General features: G+C 35.7%; 1 protein-coding gene across 9 annotated transcripts in view; it reads right to left on the reverse strand.

The window, feature by feature from the left end:
- Positions 1-21,389, reverse strand: part of nsd2 (nuclear receptor binding SET domain protein 2) — a 37,022-nt gene that overhangs the window by 9,948 nt on the left and 5,685 nt on the right. For 4 of the 9 annotated variants that reach the window (XM_068224863.2, NM_001082551.1, XM_073919092.1 and 1 more), the window contains 15 exons: positions 16,224-16,384; positions 15,236-15,700; positions 15,057-15,125; positions 14,804-14,975; positions 13,051-13,110; positions 12,791-12,900; positions 8,173-8,269; positions 7,947-8,059; positions 5,122-5,214; positions 4,918-5,041; positions 4,632-4,832; positions 2,715-2,894; positions 2,416-2,572; positions 788-990; positions 580-683 (listed from right to left, as the gene is read on the reverse strand). In XM_068224863.2, the coding sequence (XP_068080964.1) occupies positions 580-683; positions 788-990; positions 2,416-2,572; positions 2,715-2,894; positions 4,632-4,832; positions 4,918-5,041; positions 5,122-5,214; positions 7,947-8,059; positions 8,173-8,269; positions 12,791-12,900; positions 13,051-13,110; positions 14,804-14,975; positions 15,057-15,125; positions 15,236-15,700; positions 16,224-16,384 (2,309 nt within the window). Of the gene's footprint in view, positions 1-579; positions 684-787; positions 991-2,415; positions 2,573-2,714; positions 2,895-3,725; positions 3,821-4,347; positions 4,833-4,917; positions 5,042-5,121; positions 5,215-7,946; positions 8,060-8,172; positions 8,270-12,790; positions 12,901-13,050; positions 13,111-14,803; positions 14,976-15,056; positions 15,126-15,235; positions 15,701-16,223; positions 16,385-21,389 lie in introns of those variants that run through there. The other 5 variants (XM_073919091.1, XM_073919094.1, XM_073919095.1 and 2 more) reach the window with 2 other exon arrangements.

Here is a 21,389-nt window from a genome sequence, read left to right on the forward strand (position 1 = left end):
TCCAGTATCCATGAATCTGTTTACACTCAGTACCGAATTCCAGTATTGTGACAACCCTAATATCTACTAATAACATACTCTTTGTTGGCATCTGTTGATTTCTATCTTGTAAAAATTATGGCTCTATTTGATAAAAATTATAATAACAATCAGAAAAAAAAAATCACTGGCAGAAGTTTATGTTCTATGAGGAAGAAAAATAAATAAATAAATAAATAAATAAATAAATAAATAAATAAATAAAGAATGAGGTGAGAGATTTTATTTTGTCATCTTTAAGAACTTGCTGTCTTCAGAAAAGTTGAGGTGAAAATCTAAAATGATTGTTTTTACTTAAATTTTTGAAAGATACCATTTATTAGATAAAAAAAAAGTTAGACTTAAAATCCTATTTAAAATTTAAAAAATTAAAAACGTATCAAAATATCAGAAATCTGTATTGAAATGAGTCAATTTGACTGTAAAAAAAAATAAATAAAAAATCAGCAGTCAGAATTGGCTCTAAAAATAAATAAATAAATAAATGGTGCATTACTACAAACTTCCAACCATGAGATTCTTATATGAGGATTGCAGTACCTTGATGTATTTGAATGGAGGAGGCTTCTTGTTATTTTCGTGAGCCTCTTTTGCCTCTCTCTCCATCTCGATCTCCTTAAAGCGAGTTTCAGCATCCAGCAGGGCTGCACAGTAGAAATAAATAAATAAATAAATCCCACAATCCCACAACTGCTCTAATAATGCTGATATACAAATAAGATAATAAAACAAGAATGACTATTTTTACCATTCTTAAAGACCTTCCCAATGCCAGTCTGCTGGTACTTGCTTCCCCTGTCTCCCTCCATGTAAGGAAAAACTCGACCCTGATGCGTCCAGAAATAGTCTTTAGAGCCAAAGAAGAAGACGGGGAACTCTCCAATCTCATGACGCAGGTGCTGGATGTTGGTTGGGATGTTCTTGGGATGACGGATCTCTGCAGGCCACCATCTACAGTTTCAAATCAAGTCAAAAAGGTAAACACAGGAAAATTTGCTTTTGCAGTAATTTAGTTTTCTATAAAAAAGTTTTAGGAAAATGATATACTCTTCCTACAGGAGTACTTTTATTTTGACAGCACTTGTGAGTCAGGCTACAGATAAAGTTTAGAATATGATCAGAGCAGGTGACTACAACACTCACAAGCGTTGCTTTCAATCAGAATTACACTTCCAATTTTACTATAAAAGCAGCTTTCAGTGTTTGTGATTTTTTTTATTTTTTATGTCTAAACGTGAAAGACTGAAATTTGGATATGAAATGGAGATGAAATTATAGGGTTTCTACAGGTTTCACCAAGTTCAATTTAAACCTTTAAGACATTTTAAGACCATTATAAATGAAATTGTAGACTTATACATGGCTAAATGGTAATGTTTTTTTTGAATATCCCAGTTGGAAAAGATTTTTATTTGCCCAATTAAAAATTATTATAACTGAATACATTTAATAATACAATAATATTAGATTAACAATATATATAGGTCAAGTCAGTATCCTCAGCAATAAATAAACGCAAAGTACTTAAACAAATATTACTGTAAGGAAAGAAAACAAAGTTCTTATTCTTAAACAAAGTTTTACTATGATGGATTGTTGGTGATTTTATGAGTGTTAATAGCCAGATTGGGCAGCTATACATGAATAAAGGAAAATTAGGACCTGTTAAAAAAAGATTTAAGACCTACAACACAATATTTCAGTAGATTTAAGACTTTAAGGCCTGAAATTTAGCTTTTGATAATTAAGACTTTAAGACCCTGCGGATAGCCTGGATTATAGGTAAAGATTGCAGACCTTATTATTGCTTTATCAGCATTGACCAATGGTAGTTTAAAAGCCGTTTACCAACCTAAGAAAATTCATGTATTTCAGTCACAGAAACAAACCCCAAATAAATTTGGCCTGATTTTGACAATTATGTTATTCTTGTTTGATAGTTTGTTGTGATTTTTCTTTAAGATATTTTGATATCGAGCACATTTCTGAACACAGAAATTTCAGTTTATTTATTTAATTTTTTGAAAAAGAAAATAAATGTTATGGTTGCAATGTTGTGGTTTTCAGAATGCGGTTTCTTTATCAGTCAATCACTACTACATTGGGGAAAAAAGGCATTCAGTAAACATTTATGTTGTCTCAACACAAATCAATCAAGTTACCTTAATTGTTTTTACAAATTTAAATTGATTGAACATAAAACAATTAAGTTGTCCCCAAAAATTCAAAAGAATTGTGCTGTTTTATCTGATTTTAATTAAATACTTTGAATAAAGAGCAAAAAATAATTTTGAGTGTATGGACGAATAATAATAATATAATTTATTAATATAAGCAACCCCTAAATAAGCTAAAGATGTGTGACATATGACAAACCTGTAGTTCCCCAGTTTGACCCAGATGACATCCCTGTATTTAGGTTTCTTTCCTGAGCGGCAGTCATTGCAAAACCAGCTGCCATCAGGCATAGCGATGTTCAGACAATCAGGGTGAAACGCAGCCGGACAAGACTCGCAACACAGCAGACGGCCACCTTCAACAGCACAAAAGCATACATTTCTATAACGCCAACTGTTCTCACAAAAAGCCTTTAAATTGCAATAGTTACAGATATAACTCTGAAAGCACACTAAAAGAAAGGAACAAAACTTGAATAATAGAAGCGAATGTCATACCTTTTGAGCAGATAAAGCACCAGCTGACGTTGACATGCGAGTGGTGACTGTAGCCTTTCTTAGCCCTGAAGTGGTTTGTGCACACAATGGCAGAGGAAGAGATCATCTCACTGCCTGCAGCCACACACAGGTCTCCCACATGATAGGCCACAGGACACCGCAAACATCGCATCATCTTTCCTGCAAGGAGCCAAAGATTTGATAGGTTTATTATAAGAGCCAAATATGTTTAAGCCACAAAAACAAGCCCATAACTTCTATAATAACCTGATTTGATCGATTGGTAAAGCATTTAAAGTTGAATTAAATTACATAAAATAAAATGACTTTACATTTGCACCATGAACTTGGATTTAAAGCTAGGTAGTTATTAATTACCTCTAGACAAAAATATGATTCCATGAAAAAAAAAAAAAAAAACTACATATGTACTTACAGCTGGTATTTTGTAATGGGGTATATGCACACAGACTGTTAATTTCAGTCAGCCAGCCACAGGGCTGAATGGATTGTAATTACATTACAACATTGATGCTGGAAAAGGAACCTTATGAAATTGAAAAGTCACAAAGCTTTCACCGGAAGTTCATCATTGGCTGAATAACACTAGCTATGCATTTACCTCACTAAATATGTGTGCAATGTTCAAACATTAATACACACAGTAAGAGCATTGTATCAAATTATTAATGTAAAGGGTAATATACTGTAATTCAAGACACGGTGCAAAAAGACTGGGATAATTACAGACACTCCAAAAAACACATTGCACATTGTATTGTTGTTGCTGGGTGCAACAAATAAGAAGGGCAACACATTGTAATCTGATCCATAAATGCATGAATGTTATGATGACAGGATTTCAACGGTTTTATGGAGGTGAATGTAAGACTAAGTAAAGGAATTTTAAGCCACAATGTGTCAATATGTTCTATATATGTAACTGTCTCACTATGACAACACAATAGCCCCTTTCACACAGTGATACCGGTAAATATCCGGAAAATTTCTGACGGAGAACCCGACTACCATCCACTCATTTGAAAAAAAAGCACCAGACAATACAACATAAAACACAAAGTATGAAGTGTGTGTGTGTCTAAAGGCTGATTTATACTTCTGCGTCAAACGCATAGCCCTTCGCCGTGGCTATCGCCGTCACTGACGTGCACCTCTCAAAAAATGTAACTACACGTCGCAACGATGCGTAGCGTAAGCTCTGTGATTGGTCGGCTTGGTAGCGCTGACGAGTCTGGGCGGGAGCGAGAGCCGCGCGAATGGTGCGACGCCGGGCGAGCGATTGTTTACAAGTGTGGAGTCCCGTGAAGGAGCTCCGGATGGAAAGTTTTGTTTTGTGTTTACCTCATAGTTAAAGTTGTTGCACGTCCGCCGGTTGCTGCCTCAAAATAAGTCGAATTTGAGCCACTTGTACATCCCGGAAGTGTTCAGGAAATGCAAAAAAGTAGCGAAGAAACTCGACACAGAGGAACATTTACACCTCACTGCCAACTAGCGTTTCGGAAGTGTTAATGCAGACCAACAAAGACAGCACGCAGAAGTATAAATGCACAGCCACGCGCGTTGCCTGCGCCGTGGGTTATGCCGGTCACCTGACGCAAAGTATAAATCAGGCTTAATATGTATATGTAGAGAGTCTGAGAGTAACAACAGAGTTGAGAGCAAAGTGTGTAACTGTCCGTGGGCTGGCAAGATGTCGTGTGCACCTGCTAATCTGCTAGCCAAAGCAGAGAGGAAAATGCATCATGGTTGCAGTAAGTGTATGCGCATTTTTGTGTGTGTACGAATGTGTGCCAGTACTGCTGTTCCCAGTGTTGGAGATCCTATCTTCACACTGTCCATGTAAACGTACTCATTAAAAACGGACTCACTGACTTGAAGTGTATGCGTTTTCAATACCTTTGGTGGCCTTGCAGGCGGCGCGTCCACTGTAGTGGCAGCTGAGGCAGGTGTGCAGCGGGCAGCGGAAGCCTCGGTTTTCAAACACGGTCAGAGCACTCAACCGCACGCAGGCCTCATGATAGAAACGGCCACAGTGGAGCGCACAGCAGCGCCGCACCTCTCCTTCAGACTTCTTGCAGGTGAAACACACATGCACACCTGAAAGTGCAAGTCAATTTAGCCCACAATACTGAGAAAGTTTTTCTAAACATAGCATTATTAACATGATATCAGTATAACTCACCTGTACTGCAGGCAGTGCACAGGATCTTTTCTGCTGACCGCTCTACTCCAATACAATGCAGATGATATGTGCCATAGCACTGTCCCGCACACGTCACAATATCCTCCCCGGTCTGCTCACACACCTGTGGAAAAATTACACACTCACAGTCATGCCTGTGCAGCATAAGAGATTAACAATTATCTGCAAGGACGGTTCACTCACCAGACACACGCTCTCTTTCTTGGCACCTGGAGTGCGTTCGGCCTTTTTTGAGGGATGCGATTCGTCTGTACTGTCACTGGGAGAATCGGGTCTCTGAAATATAATGTCACAATATATTAGGGATGTTTACAGTTGTCCTTCGCTATAATGCGGTTCACCTTTTGATTTTTTTGTGCAATTGGACATGTTTTTTTTTTTTTTTACAGCATATTGTATTCTGCATCCAGGCTGGCTATAGACCATTGTCAATCAAATCTCCTCTGTGTCTCCTGTACTGTACAGAATGCCTTGGGCTTGCCAAAATAAATTTTTTTTTTTTTATCTATTTGTTTTATAATTGTTTTTTTTTTTTTTTTTACATTAAAAGCGTTATAATAAAGTTGTTAATTCTGTTCAATTAGTTTTTTTTTTTATTAAAAAAAGACCACTACCAAAAGTATTGTTAAGGTACCGAAATGATAAGTGGTATCAATAAAAGTAGTAACACTGTTAAAACCTTAACGATACACATCTTTAGTTACTTCCGACTTTCATATGTGCGGTGCATCCAATGTGCGACCCACTCTGCTTTAGTTTTGTAGACCAGTGACTTCAGGAAAAAGAACATTACGTTGACAGCGATGAATGTTTGCGCCTGACAACAGGTTTTGATCTTTGGTTTTATTCTATAATACTGGATTTATTGTTCTTCTAAATTTTGAACTTTGAGAGTGTTTAACCCCTGTGTATTGAGGGGTTTTACAGCCATAAAACATCTATAATACTTGTAAAAAAAATTAAGCTACTTTGTGGATTTTTTCCCCTAATGCGGGTTACTTTTAGAACGTACCTCTTGCGTATAACAAGGAACTCACTGTATTGGCATTTTGGGATTTAGGCTGCAAAGAGAGCAAATGTATATAACATTTTTTTTTAAATAAATCAATTAACACTTCAGTTTTCAGACGTAAGAGAAAAATGGTCAAAAATATGAGCCAAAAACAAATAATCAAATAAAATTATGCGCTGTGCCATACTGCGCAGTGTTGTTCAGTGCGCTGGTTTCACTCTGCCTCAAGACATCGTCACTGTGTAGGTGTGAAGCTGTGCTCAATAATCCACTATGGATATTGTGCTCATTTACCCATATACATTGCTCAGCATAAGTAAACCCCTCACAAATCTATATTTTAAATTTATTTTTTTAATAGAAAGATATACACTATTATATTTGTAAGATACATTAGATTAGTCAGTACTGAAGCCAAATCTGGAGCTTATCTAACAAAATAACTTACCATAACAGTCCAAAAACTAGCACATCCAAATTTATGTTGCAGAAAAATATTTAATACAAATTTAAAAATAAAAGAGGAAAAATCAAGAGAAGCAAAACAAATTTTAAGCTTACTTCAAATTTTGTAGGTTGTAATTTTTTTGCTATATTTTGCTTGAATTTAATTTTATTATCTTTCAGTTTCTAAATATGTTTGGTGAATAAAATATTATTTGAATAAATATATCTGTTTTTAATAAATCTGCTCTGTTTAAATGCACCAAAATGCATTGCCTATATTCAATGAGAAATGGATAAATATTCATTTTAAAAATAGTGAGTAGTCAATTATGCTGAGCACTGTACATGTTCTCGCATGTACCACACATGCTCACCAGAAATGCAAAGTCTAAACTAAAGTGCTGACTGGACATTTCCAATGTGGTTTCCAAAGGTTTTACTGTGCAGTCATAGGAACACTATTAAAAGGACACCTACCGTTCATTGATCTTCTCTCCACTCTGATGATAATAGCTGTGCATGGCTATATATTATATATAAAAAATATTATATTATTTATTTATTATTAAAATATATTATTTATATTATTTATTTTTTTATTTATAATATTATATATATAAAAAAAACTAACTAACTGATTGTTGCGCATAGGCCTTGAATAAAGATAAAGGTATTGGTATTTAATAATAACACAGTTGTGGCCAACATTATTAGAACTTTTTTGCTTCCAAAACATGAATTTATTTCATAATGTTAATGAAACAGGAAGATGGTTGCTCTGAGCAAAACAATAGATAAAGTGAGTTGTATGGTTTTTACATTAGGCATGTTCACCTTTGTAAAATTAAAGCAGCTCATCTACTGACAGAGTGCTAATTTGAGAACTACAACATTAATGTTTTCCCATATATGACAATGATTACACAAGTAGTATGGCTACTTCTGCGAAAGAACATGATTCTGTGACAGTGACCTTGACAGTGAAATGAGCCAAGCCGTTTTTTTATTAAAGAAAACTCCTTATGATTACTCTATTCGTTCACAGTGACTGATGACTATTGATGTGTAGGACAAACCGTAAAGGCAACAAAACTGCTGAAACCTCAAAAACATGCCAAGTGATCGAATCATTTTGACCACAGTACATATTTTCTATCTGATTGTATGCTACATTCAATTAAATTGTTATTTTGTTTGTGTGCTTTTAAAAAATCTGTATAATTTAAGTTAATGAGTTAAAATACTTAAAATTACTTTACTTAATATAATAATAAATCATTTTAAAAAAGCATTTTCGCTTTCTGTTTTGTCTTTTTGCCAATCACATCAGGAATTTTTGATTTTGGCCCAGAAGATTAATTAATATGATCGCTAAAATATTTTTTCTTAGAGTACATTATTGCAAATGAAATTTACACAAACCATTTACTACAGTTCCAAACAAAGTCTTCAAACAAAGAGACACTGGGTGCCACATCTCACACAATAAATTGTCAGGTTTTAAGTATGATATTTCAGATATTGGAACATGGTCACCAAGTACACGCACCTCTGGCTCAGCGTAAGATGATGGGCGGCACTTTTTGGAGGCAGGAAAGGATTGCCTGCCCGACTCCTCTTTCCGCTTGCGACCACGTTTGGCTTTAGGAGGAGGTTCCTCTTCTGAAAAACACAAAAAAGCAGGGCATTCAAATACAGACCAACTGTTCAAACTAATTATAAAAAGGCACAGATGAAACTATTTTCTAGTAGCTCAAAAATGTTTGCAGGTTTACTTGAGGCTTTTTTAGATCGTTTCCTATTTTCATCTCTGTCTGTTTTCCGCCTCCTCCCCCTGGGTGCAGGAACAGCAGCCGGTGCAGATGATGCTGCCTAATGACAGAAAAGAGAGATAATTTTTTAATACATCAATCAATGAAATATATTATAATGATCTGTTTAATTGTTAAACTTTGTTTTCCCACTTTCAACAATCAATGCTAAAATTTGAGTTCAGACTAAAGGAGGGGTGCTTAAACTTTTTCTTATGAAGGACGAAAAACCAAACTTGATTGAGGACCGTGTGCAGAAGGTCCTCAGAAGTTTCCATGAATAGTTTCCTCGTTTATTAAAAAATAAATAGAAAACATTACATTAATCATATGAACTAATTATTTGTATATTTTCTTACATTTTATAATGAACCTATGATAATGAACATATTAGGGCTGTAACGATACACCAAACCCACGATTCGGTTCGTATCACGATTTTTGACCCACGATTCGATTCGTATCACGATTTTTTATTTTATTTTTTTCGTGTGGGGTGGGAAAAAAAAAGATTTTTAAAACTATTTTTATTTAAATAACATTTGAAAAATCTTTATAAACTAAACATCAAAGAACAATATTAACTATGCAAATTATTAACAATATAAATAGCCATATATAAAATAAATAAATAGCCAAAGCTATATCACTTCTGTTTTCTTTGTAACAAAATAGGCTACTGTTGAAAAACCAAACTAAACTCCATTGTTTAGATGGTTCAAGCATGTTGAAAATTATTTTTCAATCAAGTTCTCTAGCATAGAAAAAGTAAATTAAATAGGGATGCTCATTTCGTTAATTTTGCTAACGGACAACCGCCGCTCATTAATCGGTTATTAACGGTTAACTGGTCAGATTACTATTAATTTTATATTAAACAAATTGACGTGTCTATTTTGTGTATGACACATTAAATATTGCATTTTAAAATACTGATTTATTTTTATATATTAATAGCGGAACAGAACAACATCTTCACGCACCTGCAGTGTTTAGCACAGAAGAGCAAAATAATCTAAATAAAATGAATAAAATAAATAGGAATGCCCTAAATTATTTTCACTTAAATAATTAATTTATTTTACAAAACGAAAATACTGACTGATTCTTTTTAATAACCGGCATAGGCTTTTTTTCCAATCATATGTTTATTTCTTCCGTCAAATAAAAATCGCAGACTTCCTCAAATTGCCCGCTCCACGGAAAATATGCATTTATTTAATGCCCCGCTGTTATTATTATAATCACAAAACCTTTTAAATATTAATAGAAATCCTTATTTTAAAGATTATGTCCTGATATAGCCTATGCTTTCCTCTCTCTCCCTCGCGGTTCAAGTGCGCGCGCTGCCTGATGAAAAGACAACAACACGCGCGCATATGTAGACTTTTTGTAAACAGTTTGTTTAAATATGATATTGCATTAATCTGCGTACATGTTTTAAGCTGTAAAATAAAAAGTAAAGCCTATTTGTTGCGTTTATTACGAAGATCCAGGTCAACATAAGCGCTGGTTTAGTATCAACAGGTCTGTATCAAACAGCAATATTCTTCTTCCATTTTGCTTCTTTAGCAAATGTGTCTGTAGGCACGGGTTATACGTTATCATCCCGCAAATTAAGTATGCCTTGCAGTTAAACAAGTGGCCGAAAACAAGGCGCACCTTACTGCCTTTATGTTGACAAGGAAAAAAGAAGAGGCTCGGTCCTCTTATAAACGACTGAATCAGCTGGGTATCGATTGTGCAAAAGTGTTGCTGTCTGTGTTGTTACAATTGTAATATTTAATACTATTGTGATATTCAAGATTTGTATATTCATACAGCTCTGGATAACTTAAAACAACGATTAGACCTTCAGAGCGGTGTTAATGCGTCCTGAAGTAAAGCAAAACGGCTATAAACTCCAGCAAGATAGAGTGATTATATGCAGAGCCATATACCTTTATCTCTAAATAAAGTAGGCTATAACTATAGAAACTGTGTTTATTTTAACTGAAAGCTTCGTCGTGTTTTCTGACCTCACGCACCTTACAGTCAGCACTCCCAAAGGTTCAAACAGAAAGCGCACTGCACGGTTACAGAAAAGTTTGGCTGTTACCTGACATCTGGTGAACGCCCATCCCTCTCTGCGCAGCCACATTAACAGTGTGAGCAAATCAACGTATATGCGCTGAAAATCCGGCCGCTTTGACAGCATTGGCAATGTTTCTGGCGTTGTCGGTTGTCAAGCGGGGTTAAGTTGGTTTTGTTTTTGATATTCCTGACACATTCAGACGGTCCCTTACTAAGAGCTCCGTGCGAGCTCTCCCGGCTAAATATTGCGAGGGCTTAAACGGAGCAGTGCTTGTAATGTCGAACGAAAAAAAGTGTTAATTAGCTCAACTTTTGCAGGCACGCGTGACGTTATTGGAAAGGTATCACGGGGTGTGTCGCGATTCTCCCTTATCACACCGCGACACAGGATCGTAGATCTGAGTGTCGCGATTTCGATTTTATATCGTGTATCGTTACAGCCCTAGAACATATAATTTCATTTTTTAGACACAATGGAGTTTATTGCCGAATACACTATTTTAAGCTGCACCTGCCTTCGTCTTGATTTGCTCACTGAGGAATTCAGAATTGTGCTCCATCTAAAGAGCAACAGTATGTTCATAAAAAAAAATTATTTACAACATTTAATTTAAACATTTAATTCCAGTTATTGTAGCTTAAAAATAAAACTAATACATGAAAGCTTATGTTAAATTAAAAATGACAATGTGTATTAAAAGCAATAATTCTGTTTATTTACTAGAGAAAATGTGTGTAAATCTATATTTATTCACCTTTCTTTATTAATTTCAGTCATATTATTGACTAATATGAAAATGTTCATCTGATTTATGTACAATATTAGTTTGTACAGTAATATTTTCTGTCTTTTACTAGTACAGTAATATTTTCTGTCTTTTACTAGATATATTATATGAAAAACTTGCTTTATTTACCAAATAAGTGAATCCAATTGGATTTGCATTTTAAACATTAAATAAAAATTAAAAAGGTATTTTTTTTTTTACATACATTAAGGTTTTAGTTATGATGCTCCAAAATAATTCCGCAGAAATCTGCAGACTTGTACCAAAATTCTCAGCAGAAATAGCAAAAAATGTCCGCAGATTCCATCTGGCCCTACTCATTACCAGTGAAAGTAACTACTGTGTTTCTTTAAAGGGGTGGTCCACTACGATATGATATTTGAAACTTTAGTTGATGTGTATTTTGGCTTCCAAGGGACACGACACAAAGAGATAATTGCTTACAATTTAATTTTAAGTATGTTGCAGAGAATTATAAACAAATATATAGGTAGTATTTAACAAAAGAAAGCTTCCAGAACCTCACCCAGTTAAGTGCTGGATTTAGTTAAAACTCCTCCAACCATAGTAGACGAAGCTTTGGATTGTGAGCCACAGCCTGTAAGTGTTATTATTTGTTCAAATGTATGTATTACATGTGCAGTTTCTAGCGTTAACAGTACGTTGTATCAAGGACTAAAACGAGAATGTAAACAACGAGAAATGCGGTTTGGTACCGTTAACAACTTAGCTACAAATTCATATTTATCAGTCAAACTGCTGTAAGCGCGCACAATCTTCAGCAGTACGTGCAGTGTCTCTCTATGCAGCGTACATTCTACATCTCAAATAATAGACTCGCAAAAAATATGAGAACGTTTTAGATTACTTACACATGCTTATTCCAAATAAATGTGAAAGACTCTTGTCAGATTTTATTTTAGAGAGGTGACTGACTGTTTACACAGTGCAAAAAATGCGTGCTTGTAAGGGTATGAAGTGGTGACGTGGAGCCACTCTGCAAATCACAGCACATTATGCATACCAATCAGAGCCTCGAGTACCGGCCTTTTGGAGTAACTAGGAAATATGACAGTCATTTTCATGTTAGCCGAGTAGCTGTATATAATCAAAGATATATGAAAAAATAACGTGATTTTCTACAAATGAAGCATGAGCACACATTGCTTTGCATCTTACATTCTGGCACACCCCTTTAAAAAAAAATTGTCAAAACACTATAAAATAAATATAAAACATTGTACACAAATCTACACAATTTTAATGTTGTTGTAGAACAATGTGAGAGACAACCATCAAATTCAATATATCATTATAAATATTATCATTACTAAAGTTGCACAGTACAACAAAATAGATGGTTTAGAACTGTAAGGGAAGCTAGTGCCTATATTTCCAGTTTGATTTCCTGGTTGTTTGTGTGCACGACTGAATGTGCATGTGTTTCAACACCTGCACAACTCTGCCTCTGATTGACAAACGATGGAAATGTTCTCTAAGCCAATCATCAGACTCTCACGTTCAAAAACACTCGTCATAATCACTGGTTGGTTATGTGTCAGGCCCCAGCCCCGAACAGACATCACAGAGAAAGAGAGGTTCTATGGCTAAGACGCCAATCGCATGAAAACCGATTCAGAGTTCTCAATTACAATAACGCACATTTTATTGTCAGTAAGAGCAACTTTTAAAAGCACCGCTAGTTCCAACACCAATCCTACCTTTGGGCATTTCCATTTTTTAAAATCTTTTTCAAGCTTGCTTTTCTTCTTAGGCTGCAATGTCACATCCTGCTTTGACTCTCGTGAACGCTTGCAGACCTTTTTCATTCCTGTAGGAAGCAGTAAGAAAACAAGTTTATAACTTGAATCATTTCTAAAAGAAAACCTAAGGTTAGATCTTTTTCCACTTCATTTACCTTTTCAACAACTGAAATTTTGTAACTAATAATGAAAGAACCCACACATGCACACACACACACCTTTAGAAGAGGCATCTTCCTTCTCCCAGAGTTTTGTGCTTGGTGCAGATGCCTTTACTTCTTAAAAAAAAAAAAAAAAAAAAAAAAAAAAAAAAAAAAAAAAAAAAAAACACAACAACAACAACAACAACAACAACAATTAAAACACATGCAACAGCAGACCTTTTCATTTAAATGCATAGAAAAGCGTGTATTATTTATTTTTTATATTTGGTAAATGGATGTCCCGATCCGATTTTGATATCGAAAATAAAAAGCCTTTTACTAAATAGACTGATCCAGCTCATTATTTAGGGTAACAATACATCCTCTTTTTCCTGGACATGTCCTCTATTTGGGACTTAAAAAATGCATTTAGCCAAGATTTCTAAATTGCCCCGGATTCTGCTTTTTTTTTTTTAGCGGAGTTACTACATTTTTATACGCAAACTTTGGCCAGTGCATCTCAATCTCTCAGCTGCACCAAGACTAGAGAGGGAGCAGATTTGACCTGTCAGTGGTGAACATGGATAGTAGAAGTGAAATAGTGAATTTCTTATCCTTTTTTTTTTCTTTTTTCTTTTACTTGAACACACTGAAAATAAACAGTGTCATGTAAAAGGTGTGAAATGCTAAAATTTTTGTTGTTTTAATTGTCTGTTAAATAAGAATAAAAAATCATTCTGTTGCTGAGGGCCATTACATTTTAAAAGAAAGAATGGTATTAATTTTTGAGCAGAAGGAGAATTTAATTTGAGGCATACCCATGTTTAACTCTTTTTTTTTTTTTTTTTTAAAACCCAGAAAGATAAAGTGCTCTGATAAACAGTGTCAGCTTTGCACAAGAGTTTGCAGTTCTGTTTCCATTTACATTGTCGTACTTTCCTCATGTGCGAAGTAAAGTGGAATCTGTGCAATATTATGCAAATAAAATGATTTTTGATAAATAAAATTATTCTTAAAAGTCACATTATTTTATGTGCTGTGGAGAAAATGTTTCAATCCAGCTACTGCAAGTATATTTATGTGCAATATATATTATTATAAAATTAATAAGGTTTGGGAACATTGATTCAGCCATAATCTTCCTATGACACAAACTCAGATGAAATAGATCTGATCATGTAAATGTTTGTTCAAACCATACTGCACATTTTTATTAACTTAACAATAACTTACTTCTGCTCCCCCGCGTGAAAGATATTTTTCAGCTCCAAACTGGATCAAAAATTCATCAAAAAGCTGTGTGAAATTTAAACTTTGGAAACTTAAACTTTAGCATTTGTTCAATTATTAATATTTTTCCCTTGTGTTTTTGCTGACGGTAAAAAAATAAATAACTGAAGTGATCTTCAATTAGTATTTTACACTTTAAAAATATATATTTTTGTTTATTCAATTAAGATATTTTTCAGGATCTTAATATTTATTCTTTAATTTTTTTATTTATATTCTTATGTAAAAGGTTCACATTTATGCAACCAATATTTAATAAATTGGTTGTTTTTTCCATACTAACTGTTGCTGACTTTTGTTCGCAGTTTGATCTAGCCGTTTATACATCCCACTCAACGAAATAGGTAAAAGTAAATTATTCATGATTTGTGCTGAAATCAGATTTATATCGGTATTGGTTCGTACTGAAGGCTGCGATATCGGTATCGTATCGTAAGTTAAAATGTTGTATCGGGACATCCCTAGTTTGGTATTTTAATTGTTGCATTAATTAAGGATAATTCTCATAATAAGGTGTGAATTTTATTACAAGTCTCACCTGAAAGTCCTGCACTAGTAGACACTGTGTTTAACGTGTCACAGATACTGACTCCTGCTTTAATTTTCCTTTTCTTCACTGAATTTGGTGCTGCAGGAAACTTCTGCCTGATGTGTCTTGGTTTCTTCTGAGAAGCTTTTGGCTGAAGGTCCAGATCAATACAGAGCAGATCCTGCATATATGGAAAGGTAAACTTAAGTGATTTAAAAAAAAATCATTACAGCAAAAATACCACAGAGGAGATAAAACACACTTTTTTCCGGTAAGGCCGTTTCCCAGCATTTGTCTTTCCTTTCTTCTTGTGCTCTGTATTAACCTCGCACTGCATCAGAAACATCAATGTCAAAACATTAGAAACAAAGCATCCTTATCCTCAGAATGAAATCAAAAGCCTACACAGAGACGAACAACAGCAATCATATTAGCTGCTACCTGAACAGTAGACTCAGTCAGGGGCATTTGTTTTGCAGAGGAAGCTTCAGTCACTATCCACTCTATTGTCGAGCTGCGCTGTTTGCGGCGATTCGTCTTCACTGACGGTTTACGTGCTTTCCTGGGGAGGGCGGTTTTCCCTGATGAAGTGCTGCTGTCTATGGGGTTGGAGAAGAGGCTTGGGATTGTGGATGTTGTTGAGGAGTTTGTGGGGCTGGAATGAGTGGAGTCAGGTGGCGTGAGGCTGACAAGCTCCTGGGGCTCTCTCTGAACTGGCTCTTCCTGCAGTCCCTGATTGCGTTGCTCCTCAAGCACTTGAAGCATATGAGGGTTGAGCTGGGCTTTGCCATCTTCATAAACAAAGCTAAATTTGGCCAGCCGCTCCTCTGTTAGCAGGCCCAAAGCTTCTTTTGCTTGTGACACACCTATTTCCCACTTTTGCCGAAACTTACGAGGAACTGCCCGCTGTAGAGAGCACATTAAAAAAAGCCTGAGACCAAAGAATTTCATTATAGAGGTAAAAATAATGTATTGAAATAACATACAGTGCTCAGCATAAATAAGTACACCTCTAACAAATTTATTTTAGAAATTTATATTTTTAATAGGAAGCTATACAATTTTACTTTTGCGCATATACAGTAGATTATTCAGTACTGAAGCCAAATGTAGAGCGTATCTAACAAAAAAAAAAACTTACCATAACAGTCCAAAAACTAGTAGATCTAAATTTATATGGTATAGTAAAACATTAAATACAAATTTTGTGCAATATTTAGCTTGAATTTAATAGTATTATCTTTCAGTTTCAAAATGTTTGGTGACTAAAATATTATTGTAATAAATATCAGTTTAATAAATCTGTTTTGTTTAAAATGCACCAAAATACATAAACCATATTCACCAAGTAATAGAATAAAATATTCATTTTCAAAATGGGGTGTACTTAATTATGCTGAGCACTGTATGGACGCAGTATATACTGTACCTTCCTTCCACTGATATTAATGGGGAGCTGGTTGCTGCGGCTAAGTGACTGGTATTGGTGTTTCCCTGAGAAGGTGACTATGCACTTCTCAAAAACATATCCTCTTTCTGGAGTATCTCCAAAATACTGTACATGGTACAATAATCCTGTACGGCTATTCACTGCCAAAAAAATAAATAATAATGTTATTAGTAAAAATAAATTGACTTCCTGCAGGTGCTACTTTTCTCATGCTTCGCCTTCGTCATCTGTAAGCCCATCCTGCTTTCTGCTTATGTTAGTTCAGGGTCAAACTTGTGCAAACAATTTCTACAATATCTATGCTCTCCCTTTTCAGTGTTTTCAAACCATCCTTTTAAACTGAAATAAGACTTTTGTCAACTTTAAGCCATTTGCGTCACCATTACAGTTTTCTCATGAGACTTACTCTTCCCTTTACTCATGGTGTCCCCCAGGGCTCTCTTGTTAACCCTCTTCTAAATTTTATATGTACATGTTATATACAGATTTATTAATTTTCCTTTGGCTTAGTCTCTTTATTTATCAGGGGTCGCCACAGTAGAATAACCCAACAACTTATCCAGTTGCTACTAAAGATTAATTTGGCTGGGACTGCATGTCAATTGCGTGGAAATATAGTCTTAGGGTGCTTTCACACCCAGACGTTTGTTTTAGAACCGGTCTCATTTGCCCAGTTAGCGCAATTTGTTTGGCTTATGTAAAGATCCCTCAATCGTGCTCAGATCTGTGTCAAATCAATTGGTCAAATCAATGGATTGAAACGAACTCTGAAGCGGATTGTATTGAGATATCAAAGCGATCCAATAAACTAACAAACCAGGCTATAACACAGTGCACTATGGTTGTGTAATAGCCACATATACAGCTTTATGAAGAGCGAATTACGAATAGGGTGGGTCATCATTACTACCGGTAAATGTGCGTTTCATGTCAAATATGAAAGTGAAAGCATGCTGAAATATTAACTGTGCCGTTTATCCATTAGGAAAACGGACTGAAATGACCATCTGATAACTTATCCAAATTTTAATCTTACAATATTTTGTATTAGGCCTATTGTTTTGTTAATTTCTGCACTGACACCTCAAAAGAAAGACCAACATTGATTTTCTTCATGATCTGACTGCAGTCTCGCTTCATCTGTTAATTCTCTCTATAATTTAGGCCTGTGACGCATAATTCTAGCCAATGTTATTTTTAATAGATTGATTCAATAGAATAGATGGATTTTTACAAAAATTGACAACTGAAATAAGCTATGTATGAGAAAGTCTTGCCTCTGATTTATATTTGGTGACGACGTCTGAGGGTGTCAAAATTAAAAGTGCACCTTTTCACTTATAAGATACTCACTCACTCACTGGCCAATTTAGTTGATTAAATTCAACTATACCCTCATGTCTTTGGACTGTGGGGGAAACTGAAGCACCCAGAGGTTCCCAACATTGGGAGAACATGCAAACTCCACACAGAAATGCCAACTGGCTCAGCCAAGACTCGAACATGCAACCTTATTGCTGTGAGGTGACAGTGCCAGCTCTATACAGATCTTGATATACAAATGTAGGTTTATTGTATTTGGGTGGTGTGCTTTCATTACTCAGCACCACCCAGGTCTTGAGGGATTTGGCAGTCATCCAGTATTTTTGTCTATAATTGGATACCTGCCCAAGACTGCATTCTTCAAGCCTCTGTGAAAGCTGCACATATTCACCTTTCAGCATTTTAGAAAGTTACACCAAGATCACTGCAATTGTAATTAGCCAACCCGCTATTATCGTTGCACACCAACATTGCATAAAACTAGATTGCTCAAGGTAGGGCTGTGCAATTCGGGGAAAATACCTATATATTATATGTGTGTGTGTGTGTAATAAAAGATGATAATAAATTTGTATTTTTAAAGTATATTTTCATATTTGTTTATTATAAATTTTCATTTTTTTTAAACTGTAATATAAAGCTTACAGTTTGAATGCACATTTGCAAATAAACACTTAAAATAGTAAAATAGTGTGATAAGCAATTTGACAAAATGGTTTAAAATATATTTTGGTACCTCAAAAGTGTGGTTATGATAACCATCCAACAATATAGTCCGGTAAATAATTGTTCTCAAAATGTCACTAAAATATCATATTTATACCTCATAAATACACAGAAAATCAGGTGAATAACTGCAAAAATAACCCATTCAAAAAGCTAGCTACAGGCCTGATAGTGTGATGTTAATAAAATGTTTAAGAACCGATATAAAGAGAGAGTTTGATAAAGACTCAGCCATAGTGCAAATGATAGTCATAAAAGAGTATTAATAAAAGATGGAGCTCAGGCTGTAGTTTTTCTGACAAACTGTTTCAACCGAAATTGCACATGCTACTCTGAGGGATCAAGAGAACTGGCAGGGATCATATACTTTTGCATTTAGCTGTTTATTCTGCCGTTTGTTTTCAGGACATATTACTGAGTTTGTGACTTACACTTTTCGTTAAAAAAGCTATTTATGTCCATTTTTGCTGCCGCCATCCTGACCTCTGTGTGTCACACACATTATTCTTGCACGAAAAAATTCACCTGTGCTGTTTTGGCACTGCTTTTCTAAATGCAGCTACAGCCTTTCACATCACAGGAAAGGTGTCTGTGTCTGTGACTTCGAAAAAGATTTTCCCACATTACTGACGTGCTGTTTTTGTTTGATTTTAATTAGTGTATTAACGCAAGACTAGCTAGCAAGACTGTCGCACACAGACGACTGTCACACACAGACGGCAGTCATGCATTTGCTCTGAGCAAAGGAAGTTATATAATATACATGTCAAATCGCAGCCTCTTGCGATTAGCTAATCGCAACGCTTCAAATCGTGATTGCGATTCGATTGATTGCACAGCCCTAGCTCAAGGCCTTTTATTTCTTGTTCATTGCAAAGAAACTGTAACCTTTAAATCCCTCAGTGACCCTTGCGTCTTTAAGCTAATTCTGTTTTATTTCTTTGTCACCCTTTAGAGGAAGTCAGAGTGTAGCAAATCCTTAAGTGCAGCTAAGTCCAATTAAAAGCAGTGCTTCCCACACATAGACTTTACTTGCGTGGGCCACCCAGGTATATTAACAGCCAACCAAGCATATTTGACAACATTTATTTATTTATTTAATATTATTATTATCATATTTTACACTGTTTTGTATCAGCCTAAAAGCAAAACATCCACAATAGATTAAATGGTGGAAAATCTCCTATCACTCTACGTGTTTCCTACTGCTCGTTGTGCTCTGCAGAGACCTTTTTGGAAGGGCCTTTTTGGGACTTTAAAATTTTTCTATATCGCCAGAAATGTCCTGGATTCTGCTTTTGGTTTCACTTTCTAAGCCATCGTCATTTTTATTCTAAGCCTAATTTGCTTTCGCTTGGCTTCACAGCTGACAACACATGCACAGCCGCAAGACAGAGACACGTTATACAATTAATTCTTTGATCTAAACGACTCAGAAAAACTATTCTATTTACTCCGGGAGGACAAAACTACACCTGGCTGCAAAAAATATGTACACTGCTAGAAATGGTTAGTTAAAGAGCCCCTATTATGCATTTTAAAAGGTTTTATTTTGGTTTAGATGTCTCTAAAAACAGTCTGATATGCATGCCAGGTCAAAAAACACATTCATTCTCTTGTATCTCTCATATGTATTTATATTTACCTAAATATCCCAAGGACTCCAATATGAATCATTCAGAGATTAATTTGTTCCCATACCCAGGTAATCTGCGCTGATTGGCCTGATGACCCATTCTGTTGTGATTGGTCGACTGCCTTCAGCATGAGACAGAGAAATGCCAACCACGGCTTATCAACATTGTTGAAGTAGGAAGGCAGAGTATATGTGTGAGCCCAATGCAGGAGTGCATTAAAGCAATGGAGCTCTTAACGATGACACACATTCCGTATTAGTCCACACAGAGGCAAAAGCTGAATTATTTTGAAATTGAACGCTGCATGTGTGTAGGAACAGCTGACGAAGGAAATGACAAATGGCAGAGGGTAGCGAGCTCACAAACGTGTATAAATCGGTAAAGGAACGAGCTTCCGCCACATTTGGTTTTGGCCATGATTTGAGAATATAAAGACTTAACCAGATGCACTACAAGCCACGTGGAGCGATCACGAGTAACAAAACAAAACTAAACTCATATTTGGCAACCTAGAGAAAACAAGGAGGCAACCATTTTAAATCGCACTGACTAACACTTGTAAAATGGAAGGAACTGGTCCCTTAACTGTGTAATGGTAAAGTCCCATACATCAATAGTCTTTTTTGATCCTTCCTTTAAAGGTTCAGGACACCCCGGAGAACTTTTTTTTTATATTAACAGATGTGTGTGTGTTGAGCATCAGTTAAGATAATGTTAGCACCTGTCAGCTTTAATTGTGGGGAAAACTGGATAATTTTGAGCTTTTGTCAGCTAATTTCAGCTTCCGGGTTTAAAATGATTTTTGGGGCGGGATCAAAATCGGCAACGTAGCGAAGTACTGCAAGTGCAATGATGAAGCGTCGGTTTCTCATTATTATTCATAGCGGAGTTTTCTTATCCTATGAGAAGAGCCGGCTGCTTAATTATTCATGAGACCTGCCAGTGTCAAGCCCGAGCTGAGAGACACGGAAACCACGGCACAGTATTGAGCTGCACTGAGTCTGCTGGATACGGGGATTGAGGGAGAAGTCCTCATTTATAGTGTTTACATGAACACACATCTTCATAATGATATAAATTGTGGTTGTCTGTATATGAAATTACGAATAACAAATGTAGCAGAGCATTAAATCACTGTTCATTTCTTTGCATTTTAACTTTGTAAACTATAAACTCATGCGTCTCCTCTTTGTGTCTCATTTTGTGAGCTAACTGACAACAACAGTTATTCGCTCCCCTTCTCCCCTGCTGGCCACGCCCACTCCTGCCCGATGCTCGCGGAGCTCCACGCCCATTAATCATGCACCTTTTGAAAAAATTCTGAAGTAGACTTTAACCGAAAGTGGGGGGTGTCATGGCTCTTTAACAAACAGCCGAAGAATGCCCCGTTGTAAGAGTGTAGATTAGTGTAGCACTCGTCAGAAAAATAAGGAAAACACACCACAAGGCTGGGGCTATA

Source organism: Danio rerio, chromosome 13, assembly GCF_049306965.1.
Source record: "Danio rerio strain Tuebingen ecotype United States chromosome 13, GRCz12tu, whole genome shotgun sequence".
Lineage (NCBI taxonomy): Eukaryota > Metazoa > Chordata > Actinopteri > Cypriniformes > Danionidae > Danio > Danio rerio.